At 29.9% G+C, this 18691-nt stretch overlaps 1 protein-coding gene across 2 annotated transcripts in view; it reads left to right on the plus strand.

Moving 5' to 3' along the window:
* The window catches only part of LOC106457401 (DNA repair protein XRCC1-like), an 83868-nt gene extending 65457 nt beyond the window's left edge, over positions 1-18411 (plus strand). Inside the window, exons 12-15 of one of the 2 annotated variants that reach the window (XM_022383312.1) lie at positions 6231-6440; positions 7131-7206; positions 9362-9500; positions 18035-18411. In XM_022383312.1, the coding sequence (XP_022239020.1) occupies positions 6231-6440; positions 7131-7206; positions 9362-9478 (403 nt within the window). In that variant the 3' untranslated portion in view covers positions 9479-9500; positions 18035-18411. Of the gene's footprint in view, positions 1-6230; positions 6441-7130; positions 7207-9361; positions 9501-9737; positions 10003-18034 lie in introns of those variants that run through there. The other variant, XM_013916812.2, reaches the window with a different exon arrangement.
* Positions 18412-18691: the final 280 nt, after the last annotated feature.

The raw sequence follows: 18691 nt of genomic DNA on the forward strand, positions 1-18691 counted from the left end.
AGCCAATCTCCTGACATGAACCCCATCAAAAACCTCTGGGCCATACTCGACCGGCAAGTCAAGAAACAACAAAAAAAAACAACTTCAAAGAGCGATCTACTCCAAGTTTTGAAGCATGAGTGGGCGAAAATCCCACAATCTAAAATTGACAAGATGATTCTCACGATGCCCCAAAGGATCAACAAACTCCACAAAGTGAAAGGAAGATCTACTAGATATTAATTAAATTATAAATATATCAATTCTTGTGAATATGACTGAAAAATTGCATTTTTTCTGAAAAGGTGGTGTCTATTTACTTGTGACCATGCTGTGTATGTGCCAACAAATACATGGTTGCATCAACAAATTATTTATACCATTTATACTTTTGTATTATTTCTTACGTTGTTTATAAGTAGTAACAATTTAATTTACAAAGAGCACTTTTTAGATTTAGATATTAACTTAATTGAAAATAAATTGCTGTTGGACATATTTAATAAAAGAGGAGAATTTCTCATCTTGGGACTGCCGTCCCCAAATAGTGTGGTGCAATGTATGCTGTTAAAAGGTGTAATAATCTCGTAAATTAAGAGGTATTTAACAATCTCCAATAAAAGCACTTTCTTCACACATATAATGTAGGGCTATTAAAAAAAAGTATATTTTTATGTAATGGCTACTGTGTAATTTTGAAATTAGTAAATTCTTTAAGTTATTTTATAATAATTTTTAATACTTATTAGAAGCTACATTTTGTACAAACAGTTTTAATGGAATTATCTTTAACTTGAAATATTAATGACTTAGGAGATGCTAGTATGTAAGATCTTAATATAAAAACTAATGTTATTTATAATAAAACTTTCGGTATATCTGGGTTGTTCAGGCCTGTCTCAGTTTGCCCAGGTTTGCTTGAAAGATTAAGTTCTTCTTAAGGGAGGATGTAGGGGTACCAAAAATATAGAGGTGGATTTATAGTTTACAACACCATGTATTATCAGACCTGTAAAAAAAGGGTAGAAGTTGGTTGAAATTTTGTTATAGAAATCGAGAGTGGTTGATGATATCAGGTTTCTATTTTAATCTCATTTAGAAGCAACTATCATATCCACAAACAGCTATAGACAGTGAATGTTAGTGAGATCTGGTATGTTGTGGGTTTTAACATCTAGATTTTAACCCCTTATTGAATCTCAACTTTCTTTCTAGTTTTGCATCTGATGTTTTGATTATATTTGATGGACAGAATATCCCCAGTGCTTTTGGGTGCTATGGTCACAGACATTTTCACTTTAAAATGATACTACTCATGATTTTGTATAAATGGTATAATTTTACATTGTTTTGTTACAGTTTTGCTGGCATGTTTATGTATATGTTGGCTCATTTTTTATAATAAAAATGTTATATTTTTACATTATATATATATATATATATGCGCACATACAAACACATAATGTAAAAAAAAGCAAAAATGAACTACTATCTGTTGTATTGCCCTTTTTTACAGAACTTAGATATAAACTTCAACATATTTGCACAAAATATGATATTCATTTCATCTTTAAAAATAACAGAATTTGAAAATTTCCTTTAGTTAAAACCAAAGACCTGATACCTAAACATGAAAACTAAATGTTCTATATTGTATAAAATGTAATTGTTGAAACAGTACATTGGAAAAAGCAACAGACTTCTTCAAGTTCACATTACTGAACACAAAAGAACACCTATTTTGCTGAATACTGGCTTAGCTACAAAGAATAAATACAACTGAATAAAATTGAGATTATTGGCAATGAAAAAAAAACACCACAAGAAGGGCAATAGAGGAAACCAGGAACATCATAATAAGGAATTTTGTACTGTAACATAGCTTGAATTGTGACTATAGTAGAATACATATCAATAAATTGTGAAGTAAAATTATATTGTTTTAGCTTTGTAATTCAGTTAATTAAATAAATTGTGTTATGTGAAATGATTATATTTATTTGTAGTAATTTATTCTTTTGATCTTGATAAATTTACATATAAATTTCTTATTTTTTTATGTTTGGTATAGTTATGTTTATTGTAAATAATATATGATTTTTTAATTATTTAAGTTGATATAATGCACATCTGCTTACAAAATGATTATTTGGTGCATATTTTTATGTAATCTTCTACGTTGTTGTGTTAAACATAATGTTCACATAAATTAACTATCTCTTGTCTGATGATTAGCCCATAAATGAGCTTAAAAGCTTTACATTTGATAAATACATTGGAAAGATAGAAGAAGTTTATTTATTACATTTTGTAAAATGGCAACATGTGAAATCTCAAAACAGTATCTTAGATTATTTTACTAGGCACATCAAAAACAGTTGAACTTTTAGCTAAAAGACTGCCAAGTATCACAGTCACTAAAATTGTTGATGACCCTTTTCATTTTAGCCTGAACCCGTAAGCATAAAAATTGTCTGAATTATATATTCATAAATATATGAAACTTCTTAGGGGGGTTAAGTAAACTTTACACTTGGTTTTATAAGTTCAGTGGAAAAACATTATTCTTTCAAATAAAATTAAACATTTTTGGGTTTGAGTTTGCTTTCTATTTTTGTAGGTATTAAGAACATACTAATAATGAATTTTGTATAGAAAGTTGGGAAACATTGCATGTTTTCATGGTGTTGTAAATGATTTTTTTATTTCAAACAGTGTTCAGTAAAATTCTGTTTAAGTAAGTTCAAATTTTCTTTATGAAACATTAATTTTGGCTGATGTTCTGCTTATTATTTATTGATGTGTGCCACTACTACATAACTTAATCCTTCTTTGACTGTGGTCTTCAGTTGGGAGCATGAGTGGTTGTGATGTGTGCTACTACTACATAATTTAATCCTTCTTTGACTGTGGTCTTCAGTTGGGAGCATGAGTGGCTGTGATGTGTGCCACTACTACATAATTCAATCCTTCTTTGACTGTGGTCTTCAGTTGGGAGCATGAGTGGCTGTGATGTGTGCCACTACTACATAATTTAATCCTTCTTTGACTGTGGTCTTCAGTTGGGAGCATGAGTGGCTGTGATGTGTGCTACTACTACATAATTTAATCCTTCTTTGACTGTGGTCTTCAGTTGGGAGCATGAGTGGCTGTGTGCAATTTTTCTTTGTAATGGAATCCTATTTCTGTTCTTTTTTTACCAATCAAAGATATGGAAAAGCAAAAAAATAACTATGATAGGAGCTTTTTATTCATGTAAATATTTTTAACTTCATAATAAGCATAATACTTGGTTAGTGATTCTTAAGTAAAAAATTAAGCCACCCACCATGATTTGATCTTCTACTTCCTTACCAAACATAAAGCTGTGTTCAACATCCATCCACCTATTTATATGTGATCTTGCTAGTTCTTCCATAGATTAAAATTTGAGAATTTTTTGACATTTATTTCACTAAACTTAATTTTGTAACCTTCATTCCTTAATTTATATTTTTATATTTGATTCTTATAATATGAAGCTTCTTTCATTTTCTTTGCCTCTTTTGGAGTGAAACAACGAATTTTTATACCATAAATTAAAATTCACTAGCCTTCGCAAACTTACATAGGTATCAAACTGAACTTTGTGCTTGTGCTAACCCATTTACCATACTTTCAGTTTTACAGCTTTTTATTTAAAAAAATATATTTATTTACTTGTGTCATGAGTGAAATAGCTTCATAAATTTTACCCTTCCATACCTAGTCTAGATTATATCTATAGTCAATTATATTCAGGATCTCACTTAGTTGTAAGTATGAAAATTCTTTTACATAGGTAAAAGTTTAATATTGTAACCTATGTCTCAAGCTTGCATGTATGTGTTTCTTTATTAATTTTCTATTAAGATAGCCTATTCAAACATATGATATAGAAACCTTTAAAACCTGGCTTGGGATTATTTGGAATATGCATGTAGACAAGTAATTGAAGTGACCTATTAATATGTGCAATACTGCACTAAGTCTTCTGCCTGACTAAGAAAATTTATGTTCTGTACAGACATTTGGAGAGCCTTTTTACCCCAATAACCAGTTGAAGTCACAGTAGAAAGTAAGAAGCTGGTCAGTTTGATGACAAATACAAATATTATCAGGAATGAATTTGTTTGTTTTCCATTTACTGTCCATGTTTGATTTATTCTACCTATGCAATTTTTGGAATCTGCATTATTTTGATACTTTCAGATTTATTTATTGAATGTCAATATATCTGATTACAACAAGCTACTTAAGAACTGACATTTTGGTACTGTGACTTCTTCATTTAGCTATACGGATCACAATGCCAACCAAATTAGGGATTGAAAATCATTTAAAAATCTATCCAGCTAGTATCACTGTACTTGTTTGTGTACTCTTTATTGCAGCATTTATTTTGTTTTGGATAATTCTTATAGTAATTCTATGAATAACCAGTGGGCCGTACTTTCTGTTAAAATTTTAATTTTTTTCCTATTTATTTGTTCAGTTTTTATATCCCATCGAATGGGTACAACATCTATAAACATTAGGTATACCCTTTTCTCTGATAGCTATAACTTTTACAAGAATTAAAACCCCAATCACAGATTTATAAAATGTAATCCTCACTCTAGCAGATGAGTGTAGAAAGCTACCAAAGTAGGGTATTAAATTTTATGAATTTGTGATTGGGGTTTTAATTCTTGTTTCATTACTTCTTGTAGCAGGATCCCTACTTCATTTTAAAATTCCTAATTTTGTAATACTCTTGTTTGTTTACTTTTTATGTTATACCTGTATAAAGTATATATTTTACCTTTATAAACTGTCATGTATCTATCCATTGATATGTAGTTCTATCTGTTTGGTTGAATTTGGTTGAAAAGGTATTTAAATACGTGCATGATATGTTTAGCATTTATAAAAAAAATCTGTATATATTTATCGAAATATAAAAAGTGGATAGCCACAGACCAGTCAAGTAAGCTGGAGTAATCTTGTAGGGAAAGTCCAAACTGTCTAGGTGCTAGCCCTGCTGACGTGATCAGGTAGGTAGGTAGGTAGTTGACACCTAGATTCAACTATTAATTATGACTGGGAAACCTGATAAATCATTGATGAAAGGAATTTGCAAACATATAAGTTAAGTTTTGTAGCACGTGTTGGTGGAGATTTGTTTCTATAAACTTCCTACTAAAGAGTTAGACTTACTCCAGCTCAACTGATCTCATGAAAATAAAAGTAATCGCATACAGAAATAAGCAAAAATAGCCTATTCTGATGTATACATCTGAGAGAAACACATTTTGTGTCAAGAAGTATATATACACACACACACAGTATAATGTAGCAAGTGCACTAGAAATGACAGCAAAATTACTATCACCAACATAACCTAGTGATCAGCCCAAATTACCACGTTTATCTGGTTGTACTGCTATCTGGAGTTGGCAAAAACTTACTACATCACATAAGTACAAAAAAATAACTTAAGACAAAAACGATGTTCATTTCACCTGATTAATAGTCTGTATTCATTTCCCATGCATAGCAATACAAAGTCATTTCAGTTTCTATGTATGATCATGAGTTCACATTTTTCATGCTTTGAATTATGTATGTAGATAAGTAGTTGAAGTATGTAACTTAAGGACTCTAAAAGTGAGGTGTAAACATAGTTCTTTGTTTTAGATTATTTATATCTCTGTCCTGTGCAGACAGTTGGTGACCTTTTTCACTGTAGAAGCCAATTGAAGTTGCAATTGAAAGTAAGAAGCTGGTCAGTTTGGTGATGAACACAAAAGTTTTGTTTTTTTGTTCACTTGTGTTTGTTTTTCCTTTTTATAGAAATATATTAAGTCTACAGTTTACATCCTTCATCCTGTTAACAAGACCCTTTCAAGGATAGTATTAGAAAAACGGTTGATGCAATTCCAAATTACATATTTGTCATATAATTGATAAATGATGAAGGTGCCTGTAAAAGCATAGTAAAATTAACAGAATCCTGTTGAGGTAGTATAAAACTCATGGTATTATAGACCAACAAAATTTTCTTTGCATATTTCTGTTGTTAATGATTAATAGCAATAAAATAGTGTCCTATCTTTATCCTCACTGTTAATAAAATAAGGTTTCCATTGTGTTTTGAAAAGAAAGTCATTAACTTATGAACATGTGCATTAAACGTTATCATTGTTTTGAAATATTTTTTATAACCAATCAGCTCAACTTATTTTCAACAGAGTACAAGAAGGGAAAGATACAGAGTCAATTTATGAAGAAGATACTGATATTGATGAAGATGGAGGTTTGGAAGATATAAAACCAGATACTTCACACTTACCCTTGCCTCACATACCAGATTTCTTCAAAAATAAAGTTTTTTTTCTTTATGGAGAATTTTCTACAGAAGAGCGACGAATTCTTCTTAGGTATATTAAAGGACATTGTGGGTAAGACTTATTTAGTTCTGTTCCTCTTCCTCCTGTAAGTGAATGTTTGGCTTAGTTTTTGTGTATAAATTTTAAACGTATTCTGTTGGTCTTTATTTTTGTTGCTAATAATTTTTTTGCACTGGTAGGTCCATGGTTGTATTTTTATATAAAAGATAGCCTGAATACTTAAAGCATGACAACAGTTAAAATTTAGCTTATATTTATATTTAAGCCTGCTTTTTACATGGTTCTTTAAGGTTGAATCTTGTTTAAATTATTTTGATTTTGTATAGATCACAAAATGATAGGTTCAAAAAGACTGTAGATATATGTATGTCCTGGATTAAGGCTTTTGACATTTCAATACAGTGGTTATTGAAGATTATAAGTAATTCAGTTTTCCTTTGATTACCTTGGCAAACAAGAAGCTATTGTTTTTTTTTATTTTACTTTTGATACCTTAATTTCACATGGAACTGTTTTTTGCTAGTTGTTTGTCTAAGTTAAACTCACAAAATAAATAATTCCATCATAAAATTACTTAAAATTCCAATCTTTATTGTTAAACCTCAAAATGTTTTTCTGATGTTTCAGAAATTTTAGAGTCAAAGTAGAAATTGTATAAAATCTAACAGACACACTGATATCAAGCTGTACTATTGTAATAGAAGTTACAGAGATATTTTTTTAATGATTATTTATTCTTAGGTCAATTGAAGAATACATGAGTGACAATGTCCAGTACGTGGTAACTCTAGCCCAGTGGGATAAAAACTTTGATGAGGTACAGTGGATTTGTGTATGTTTCATTGAGCTGAAATGATATTGTGTTAAATTGCATGTTTTATAAAAACTTTTTCTCAAATCATCTAAGTAAAGAAGAAATTTTGTTGCAACAGGAATCTTGTTCTTATATGTAAACATTCTAGGTTGATTTAAAATACAGGTCACTAGTAAATAATCACTATTTTCTTCTTGTTAACCCTTGGGGAAAAAAAATCCTTTTACAAACGTACATTGCAGTGAATTTTGGAAACTGAAAGTGGTGAAATTGTTTGAGTTCCAGTATGTGATTTGTAATTAAATGAAAAACTCATGGACTATATCTCATAATAAATATATTTATTTTTAGTTTGATAAGCTTTTGGCTCTCTTACTGGAGCCTTTGTCAGGTTTTATTGTGAACATTGCGAAGAATTGACAATAGAACATTTTTGCTTCAGTTATTTAACAAATAATCTGGTGACAATATATTTTTTTAAAAGTATAAGTATTTGTCAGTGTGTGTATAATCGCACATACATTGATGTATATACACCTTATACATACTTATATATTATGTATTATTGTACTTCTTTGTTATAAAGTACAAAAAGTATACACCAAACTGTGAACACTTGTGTATATACAGAAGTACATTAATATAGATACATATTATAGAAATACTGTAAATGGACACTTTACGGCAGCCAATACGGTCCATATTTTACCAGATAAGAGAGGTCTAGTGGTATAAGTCTTAGATTTTGATTAAGTCCTTTAGGACCACACCTGTGATTTTCAAGAACAATAGTTACTTTGATTTTTCTTTTCTCATTCTATACTTCTTTGTGTTTAATTCTCACACTGTTCTAATTAATTTGGTGACTACAGCATGTGAATGTGAAGTTAGACTGACATTTCTATAAAGTTTTTGACGTCATGGTGTTCCTTTACAGATACATTTAAAATATTTTACATTTCACATATAATTTCTTTGCTGTAAGTGCATTGTATGCTCTAGATAATGTTTTGTTTGTTTGTCAGCTGCTGTTGTTTTTCTAAACATTTGAAAGTGTGTTTTTGATAGAACTGATGACTTTAAATGTTAGCTTTCTGGTGAACTTAAAAATAATACACTCTAGTTTTTCACTCAACCTAGGGATATAAAGCAATGACAGTCCTCTGTTCGTTTGCATCAGAATTTGGATTCTTTGTTTGTTTGAGGAAACTGTGCATTGAATGATCTGTTGAATTAGTTTTTTATATAGTTATTAGTTTGAATTACACGTTCAACAGGTTTAACTTCCACTTTTAAATTATTCTTTGTTTGTAGGAAACTAGAGTTTTTAATTGTTCCTGCTTTTACTAATGGTTTGTGATTTGAAGTTTAGGTATATGTCAGTATCGGTTTATTTCCAATACACTCATGTTACTAGTTTATTTATTTTTCTACATTCAGAAAAATTAATCTATATCTTTTTCACCTTGAGCAGTGAAACGAATGGCTGGATTTTGATTATTGAAAAGATTAACAGTCTTCAAATCTTGAAAGACCATTCCTCCATATGATGATGTCATCTACACATGTAACCTAAAGATTCAGTTGATTTAATGATATTTCAATAGCAGTATGTTTAAGTTGCTGCATGAATATTGTAACAATTATTGTGTTGTTGCAGGATATGTTTTTTTTAATTCATCCTTTTGTATGTTTTTTTTGCTAGAAATTTTGACATCACATGATGATCTTGTGTCCTAATGACTAAAACTTTCTTGAAAATGTAGGAAATAATTTTAGTAATATCAAATAGACTAGATGAGATTAGTTATTGATAATTGATTAAGACAGTTGATTAACTCAGTGCTAAACATCTTGAGTTTGTGCTTTCACAAAGCCACACAAGAAGTACCATACTTAAATTAGCAAGTAAGTGGAATTTCTGTTGAGACTATTTATTTATGAAGTTAGTCCTATCATTAGTTACATGGAACTTGAATTTCAAAACGTAAAATGCTTTTGTTATGATTAAGTGGACTAGAATTTGTATTTACTTTATTTTTTTGCTGAAAAATCTTGAAAAACAGTCCAACAGCAGTAATTGTTGCAACAATATATTGACCACCTTTTACCATTTTGTACTGTTCCTCCACATTTCTCTGTCACTTTTTTTTTTCAGGCACTTGAAGAAAACAGTAATTTAGTATTTGTTCGCCCACGGTGGATTTACTTATGTAATGAGAAAGGAAAGATGATGCCTTACCAGCCCTATGTTGTAGCCCCAAATCTAGGATGAAATCTTATGCAAACAAACTGAGGTGGATACTTTTTTAATATTTAATGTCAATTGTTATAGTTAAAAAAATTAAAATATTTTTAATGAAACATTCAAACTTTAAAAAATTGTTGTGGTTTGATCTAAGATAATTAAGTTAACAAATTTTATACACAATACATATGATTTTTGTATAAGAAATAAGATATAGATAAGTATAGTGGGAAGCAGTATATATATATAGATGTATATACTCTTTTTTTTTTTTCCACCCCTCCAGAAAATGAAGAAACTACCAACAAAAGATATAATGACTAGAAAGGGACTCAGGAATATTTATATAGTTCCACGTTTCATTGTAATAAAAGTCACAATTTCTTTTCATAATAGTAACTTTTATAACATTCCTAGGTTAATACAGCCATTCTAAGTCTAAAATTAATTGTACTACAGAACTGATTAAATTTTATCTGTACTTTGTAATAAATGCATTGTGATTTTTTTGAGACTGACAATAATTGTTTTATAAAACTAAATAATGCTTAGTTATTGTGTGTGTATATTACATTTCATAAAATTTTACCATTGGTCTAAGGATTTTTTTCTTACATTTTTATAGAAGAAACATAGCTTGTTACAGAGACAGGTCAACCTTCAAATTTTATTTAGGCATTCTCCAAACTGATGTGCTTGAAAAACTCTCGTAGAAATATTTTTCTTTTTCATTCATTCAAGTTACTTACAAAATTCTACACCACAATTCTAAACTTAGAAGATAATTCATGTGTAGGAGTTTTATGTGTAGGAGTGATTTGGTTAGTTAATTCGTTAATGTAGAAAGAGCAATTACTGTGCCTTACAGCACTATGTATATCCCTTCTTGTTGTATATTGAGCACAGTGAAGGTTTCAAATAGTTGAGTGGTGGGTGTTTATGCAAAAAGAGAATTTATTTAAACATTTTTTTTAGTTAGATCTACATGAACTCATCCATGTGAAGTTTGGAATTTTGTTCATATTTAAGTAAACACATCAGTTAGAAGTTTGGAGTTTTGGTTCCATCTGTCATCTCTTAGAAGATTACTTAGATTCATGAGTAGTTCTGTACTTTAATTAGATCCAAAAGAACATACAGTCACACAAATCCCAGATGGTTTACATTTTTCTTAACAGAAAAACTAAATAATAATTATTTTTATCATTTATCAGTAATCCAAACTTTTATTTTAAAACACAAGTTTTTAAAGCAAATCATAAGTACTTAAACATTTGCTTTTCTTTATTAAAAAATTATAAGGTGATACTTAGTGTAGCAGTTAATATTGGAACTTCTCAAATAAAAACATGGTAATATGTAACAGTTGTAAAATAAATGCAGAAATTTATTGTAATACATTAGCAAAATTTTCTTTGTGTATTCATAAATGTAAATAGTGGCTATATGTAAATTTAAAATAATGCTAAAGCTTGCTTGTCATACTCTTCACATACAAACAAATACGTTGAGCTTGTACAATTGGCATAGTAATGAGCTCTTTTTCAGGCTCATGTTTACAAGACTTCTGTGTTTATTTAAGCAGATTTTTCTGCATAAAATACATGTCTGCATACAACCAACCTAGTATTGAGCTCTTTTTCAGGCTCATGTTTACAAGAATTCTGTGTTTTTTTAAGAAGATTTTTCTGCTTAAGATACAGGTCTGCATACTGCCTATGTATATGAAAATGTAGATTAATACCACTTAAAGCAACTCTGCCATTTCAAATAGCATGATTAGTAGTGCTTCTAGTCACAATAATTCAAAGTGTGTTGCAAATGTGGATAAATGATTACCAAGTGCACAGAAATGGATGAAAGCAACACTATGCAGTTGACGCAAAGAGACAAACCAAACAACCGCTATCATGTGCATAATTAGATATGAGCTACAGCTCAATTATATTAGTCAATACTGTTTATCAAGAATGACCGATATTTTGAACAGTGTGCAGTTTAAATACATATTAACATGTCATGCACTGAATGCAGAAAATTGGAATAAAAACTAAAGAGAATACTTGTGTTATATTGTGGAAACCATAGGCTCAGGAAATCTATCTCAAGGTTCAGTTTGGCAAAGAAAAATATGATGGTATTCAAGTTCAAATGATGAACATTTCTATGTGCACAATATTTATTTACTCAAGTTGCTGCCATTTACATTGTTATAATTAAAGTAATTTTATTGTAATCCACCCCATTTGTTCTTTTGTAGCATAAATTGAAAATACAGCTGATTACCTTTCCTGAGTTTTTGCTATTACCTTTACTATTTTGAATATTAACCTCAGAAATATCTATGTGTTAGATAAATTTCATGACCTTCGTGAAAAGATGACTACCACAGTACTGGTTATCAAACTTGTTTGTTGAATAACAAATAATATTTGCTACATTATTTAAAAACATATTTCAACCAATTTGTATATTTCAGTTCATATTAATTAAATCCTTTTTCTCCTATAATTGTCTTTTTATTTCACCTGTTTTGTTCTCCCTATTATTTTATGCAATTAGTAATATAAATATGTTTAAGAAACCCAAATATCCAGTTATCTGTAATGATCAGCTTTTGTAATTTATATATATATATAATATAGAAAGGACATTTTTGTATAGGAAATTTGATATACCATCACGATAGCTTAACTAATAGCAAGCCAAATTTGAATGTCAGCATTCTTGAAATGTCACTCCTATTCCAGTTGTTTAAAAAAAATACTGAAATGTTTTTAACTCCTATCAGAAGGATGGTGTAAGTTTCCTGACAGATAAATCGTTTCATATTAATTTAGGATTATAATTTTTTTATCTGCATGTTTAATCTTTGGAAACTAACTTATGTAGGTCATAATAGAATGATGGGAAAAATATATATTTATTTGCATGAATGGGTTCTTGGAAATATAACAATATTAGGAGATCATGTTGAACCTAACTACATACCAAAGCAATCTAAGTGGGTATGTGGGTATTGAAATAATGTTCCATATGTTTTTCAAGGTTGGGAAATAAAATGTTCAAAAAAATAATTTCCTGAAAAAGGCCAAGACATTAAAGATTTAGTTACAGGTAGAAATTAGGAGGCTTATGTAACAGGTTTTTTATTAAATTAATTTTAAAAAAGATACTTTCTGAACATGAAATTCGGTTACTGTATAAAAATTGTGTGGTTCAAGTGACCAATCTTTTGTAATATTTACTCTCCATCATATAGGAGTGGTTACTCTTTTTGGTTTTATAACAAAATGTTTTTTTTTCATAAACATGTAATTTTGTGGTAATTTTAAGATATCATAAATAAAACCTATCATAAGTACACTGAAACTTAAAAGGTTATCTAATTCAATAACGTTTATGATTTATGCTTAAAATGACAAATCATTCAAAGTAATACAATTTTTTGTAAGAGAGATGAACTAAAAAAATGCCCCTAGAAAATGCATTGAGGCTTAGTTTACATAAAATCTCATAGATGGCAGCCAGCTCGAAATTTTGGGTTTGGCATCATTGGTAATGATGAGGTCTGAATATTTTAACTTACAAAGAATTCTGAACTTTTACCTAGTATGATTACAGGGAGAAATAACTTATTAGTTTATATTCTCATATAATTTGTATGCATTCATTATTACACGTTTAGATCAATATGAAGTGATACTGTAATAGTTTATTTTTAACAATGTCTTGAAAGAAAAAAATACATTTCTTGTAATGATTATCTGGTGCATAAGAAGAGTCATAGCTTTGTCATTATATATATGTGTATACATACACAAGCATGCAAAGATAAATACTCATAAAGCATAGTAAACTATGACATGAAATTTTAGTTGAAAATATAAAATCTAATTTCTAAATGTAGTTTAGTTTATCTTTGTTGATGACAGTAGAAAAACCAAGACTAACTATTTAGTTATAAAACTTTAATATCTAATGCAACAACATAAGTTTAATTCAGATTTTCCTAAACGTTTGTTATATATCACCTTATAAGCTTTCATTTAGGCTCGTTAGTTTTTATTTTAAATTTGTGTACGAATAGGTTACATGTATGTTACAAGAGAACTTATCAACACAAAAGGGACAGTATTCTGTGTAGGCTCCATCTATAAAATGTATCATAGATTAATGGCAGCATGACATATTCATGCATTGCTGTCATTTATTGGTGTGAATCAGTAATAGTTAGCTCTGAAGGAAAGCCTTAATCACTTTTTTTTGTTAGCATAAGACGTTCAATTTTTATCATTCATAACAGTGTGTAGTTGTTGTAGTTAAAAACGTGCTTGATGAACAGAGAAAAACAACTGCACATCTTATATTGTTTTATTCCAAAATCTTATGAAGTGTTTTTAAGAATCCCTTTCTTAACAGACTTAATTATTCTGGTAGTTTCTTGTGTCCTGTTTATGAATTATTTTTTCACTTTTTGCATTGTTCTATTTTTTCTTTCTCTTTTTTAAAGAGAGTATTAGATAGTTATGTCATAACTTAATTCATTTAAAACAATTTTAATTGTATCCAATACATCATCATCAAGTGTCTTGTACTAAACTGATTAAAATTAAGAATTGGTCAAATAAGTTTTTTATTTAACATTTTTTATGATTGACCTTGGAACCTGCAATGACTTGCCACAGAACAAAATTTCTTTATATATTCATTACCTTATACAAACAGGTACTACCTACAAAGTTCTAGATGTGATAAAATTTTGAAAGTCAAAGGTCAAGGTCATCAAACAGAATATCTTCACTAATTGTGTGGACATATTTCAATATAAGATGAATGGATATTGACCAGACTTATACAACAGGCACTACATACAAAGTTCTAGAGTTAATTAACTTTTGAAGGTCAAGGTCAAAAAGTCACTAGCATTTAGAAAATCTGCAGTAATCTTGTGGAAAGATCATCAAATTGGGGGTTTAAACATACAATATAGCATTAGTGTGGGAATAGGTTTTGTAAACTCAATTTACAAATATTATTGTTTAATGTGATGAGAATATGGTTTACAATAAATATCCATTGGCAAGACGTTAAGATACACTACAAAAATTTGCCTTTGTTGAATGGTTCATGAATGAAAATTCATTTCTTGGTTGACCTTTATAAACAATTGCCTAGTAATTTTGATCATCTGATGTTTTTTTTTGGATTTTGTGCTTGCTGAGACAACCTTTTTTATACAGCTTTTACGGATTTGTTTTCTAAATCCTCATGTTAGCTTAGACTTAATATAAAATATCGACAACAAGAGACCATTTGATCCATAAAGGCTACCTTGCATACTAGCCATGAGAAAAATAAGAATTTAAGCTCTCCATTTAGTTTTCAGGAAGTCATTGATTCCTCTCCCATAAATCTGTAAAATGCTAGCTTCCATTACTGCCAATGGACAACTCATTCTATAAGTCAATAAATATGCTACAGAAATATAATTGTCTTAAAGGAGCCTAGCTCATCATTTCCAAATTTTTAAACTTGTGTCATTTCATCCTATTGATCCTGCTGATAAGCTTGTAAACTTGAATAAAATAAACTCTCATCCTTCTTTTTCCAAAAGAAAATAAATTGAGACCTTTATCTCTGTAAGATAACTTTCCATCCCTAAAATCATTCTAGTAACCCTCTGTTAAACCCTTTCTGAAAGGTAGATAAGGAGACCAAAACTGTGCACAGTATTTCAAGAGAAGCCTCACTAATGAATTTTATAATGAGATGATTACTTGTAATCATTATGTCTAGAAATTCACTGTAAAATACCATTAGCTTTACATCTAGCAACAGATACTACTTTGATGGATTGAGTGACATTTACCAATATGTGAAGATCCACTACATTGATGGGTTGAGTGACATCCACCAATATGTAAAGATCTATTACTTTGATGGATTGAGTGATATTCACCAATATGTGAATATCCATTACTTTGATGGATTCAGTGATATTCACCAATATGTGAAGATCCACTATTTTGATGGGTTGAGTGACATCCACCAATATGTAAAGATCCATTACTTTGATGGATTGAGTGACATTTACCAATATGTGAAGATCCATTACTTTGATGGATTTAGTGGCATTCACCAATATGTGAAGATCCACTACGTTGATGGGTTGAGTGACATCCACCAATATGTAAAGATCTATTACTTTGATGGATTGAGTGACATTCACCAATATATGAATATCCATTACTTGGATGGATTGAGTGACATTCACCAATATGTGAAGATCCATTACTTTGATGGATTGAGTGACATCTACCAATATGTGAAGATCCATTTCTTCAGTTGGACTGCTGAGCATGTTCCTAGCTATATTAAATGCATGATAAACATTTCATAACTGAAATGTATTACCTTGCTGTAATTTAAGATCATTTGCCAAATATTTGTACAACTAATTAATTGATCCAAGTAATCCTGTAATACCTCATCATTCTCAATACTGCTAGAAATACCTAAGAATTTAATGTCATCAGCAATCTTTACTAATTATGCCCCTATCAGGATCATTAGTGTAAATAAGAAGAAACAAAGACAGAAACATTCACCCCTGAGGCATTCCACTAGTGTTACTGGACTCAATTAATACAACTTTATTAATTTCTCCAGTCTAACCACCATACAATCCAGTTAACTAGCCTTTCCCCAACTGCTACCACTGTGATTTTCTAGGCTGATCTTTTGTGTTGTGTCTTATCAAAACTTTTTGAAAGTCCACACCCTTTCTGTGGTCCAGTAACATCTTGAAAATAAAAATAACAGGCTAGTAAGGCAAGATGTCTTTCATGAATCAATGGTGACTTTTCTTATGATATCATATTTCATTAAATGATTATATAAAAATTCTATAATCAGAATCTTCAGGATTTGTTCCAATACAGAAGAAAGACTAACTAGCGTATTATTTCCAGGGCCTTATCACCCCTTATGTATTAAAGAGTAACACGAGCAACACTCCAGTCCTGGAGCACTTTCAAACTGTATTTAGACCCATGAAAAGTAAAAAGGAGAGAGGCTTGTGTATCTGACCATTGACCTTCTTTCAAATCCTGGGGAAAACATTTTCTGTCCCTGGCACTTTATCAATTTTTGATCTCTCAGTATCTCTACTTAAAACCAAAGGATTAATATCTACATGTTTCAGGTCAATTCTGATATTTTTCTTAGAATATTCAGGGTCAGTTATATTTCTAATATTTCACACCTAAAAAAATATATATATAAAACAACATTTAACAGCTCAGCTATTTCTTAGTCTTCAACAAAAGCCTCGTCATCAGCATAATTTAAAGGCTTATCTTTAACATATTTAAAAAAGTCCTTGTAGGTTTTTACACTATCAACCAGTTTTTTTTTAAACTTATTTATTCAACCGAATCCTTGGCTTCCCTATAGTTCTGTACATCATACAACTTATCTGTCAATTTAAACTAAAGACATTTTGTTGTGATTATTTCCTTTTATTTGTAGTTAGTCAATTAGGTTGATCTTAACTGTTATCCTTTTCCCTTTTTAAAAAATATACCTATTTTGAATGAAAAGCAGTTTATTTTGATATCTGCGTCACATCACCTTTAACTCATTATCCCAATTCACAGATTATAAATCTTGTCTCTTGGATTCAAAGTTGACTTTGTGAAAAGAGAGGAACTAAGATTGCTTGTAATCCCAACATGTAGCAAAATACCAAACGTAATTATGCAGTCATTACTTTTTCCTCAACTGTTTCCCCACTTTAACTCGTTCACCCATTTAATCATTTTCGGTTAACAGTAGTCTCCAGTGGTAAGTCTGCAGATTTTTACAACTTTAAAAACCGGGTTTCTATACCCGTGTTGGGCGCAACATTGATAGCCCGTTGTGTAGCTTTGCACTGAACAACAAACAAAATAGTAAAGCTGAAATGGCATAAAATTTAGTTTGAAAACAAGGCAGGATATACGAACAACCGAGCTTCGAGTTGTAGATGAAATCTTACCGTCCCATAAATAATAAAAAAAAAAGAGTTACCAACTGCGTGTAATAAATATACATGGAGGGAGGAAACGTGAGTAGCTCAAATTTTCGTTGGTTCTCTGTAAGTTGATTAATTGAGTACTGTGTGTGTGTCACTCTCAGGTGGACAATGATTAATTTCAACTAACATGTAGAAATTCCATGAATGTAAAAGTGTTTGTGACATTTAAACGATTATTTTTAATGTCAGGCCTTCTAGCTCTTATAACTACGTATATTCATAATCATGTGACTATCTGCATCACCAACAAGGCCATAAGCAAGATTTTGTAAGTCTATTAAAATGCTGCACACATAAAGTAAATTCCATTAATTATTGAAATGAGACTACAAATGGTTTCGAGACATGGATTTTCTGTACTAGTAACTTTCATTACGTATGGGTCGAGATTGTATTGCCAAAATATACCATACATTTTTTATTGTTTTACGATACAGATTTACAGTTTTTTGCAAAGAACTTGTTGAATTAAATATCATACCATTCTTATTTTTCTTATCCAGTTTTGATGAATCCAAGCAAGCTGATTGGAATGAGGGAAACAATTAACAACGTAATCAGCCTTCTGTTTGAATAATAACTAGAGCTTTTGTTAAAGAACACGTGTCAAGCTAGAACGATGTAATATATAGAAATGTATTTATCTTCAAACAACATAGCGGATGATGTACGTGAAAGTAATTTTATTTTATGCGACTTTTAACTTCTTTGCGTAATTAACTTTTATGATAGCATTATATGATAAAGCACCGAAAAATTCTAAATTATTCATAGTGGATTATTAAACCATGTCTAACAGAGACAAATGTTGCCTTTTACAGTAATTTGAACTGATTTTCGGTTGTAATCTTGATTATTTAGATATGGCAATATCTTGTGTATATTGGTTTATTTCAAATATTGTATTTATCCAATATTTCTTGTGTATTGTGTTTATTTGATGTCTCGTGTACATTATGTTTATTACAAAATAAGAAATCCAATAATGTACAGCAGCTCATCATGACAACACAGCTGTATTTAAGTTGGATTTCACTGGGAATGTTACAGATGTCCGAAAAGACAGTAATAGGACGGAAAAGGAGAAGACTGTGAGAAACATGATAATTAGTATTACAAAAGGATGAGTTTTTCCAACCGAATAATAATATTTACATTTA

Source organism: Limulus polyphemus, unplaced genomic scaffold (assembly GCF_000517525.1).
Source record: "Limulus polyphemus unplaced genomic scaffold, Limulus_polyphemus-2.1.2 Scaffold326, whole genome shotgun sequence".
In the NCBI taxonomy this organism is placed as follows: domain Eukaryota; kingdom Metazoa; phylum Arthropoda; class Merostomata; order Xiphosura; family Limulidae; genus Limulus; species Limulus polyphemus.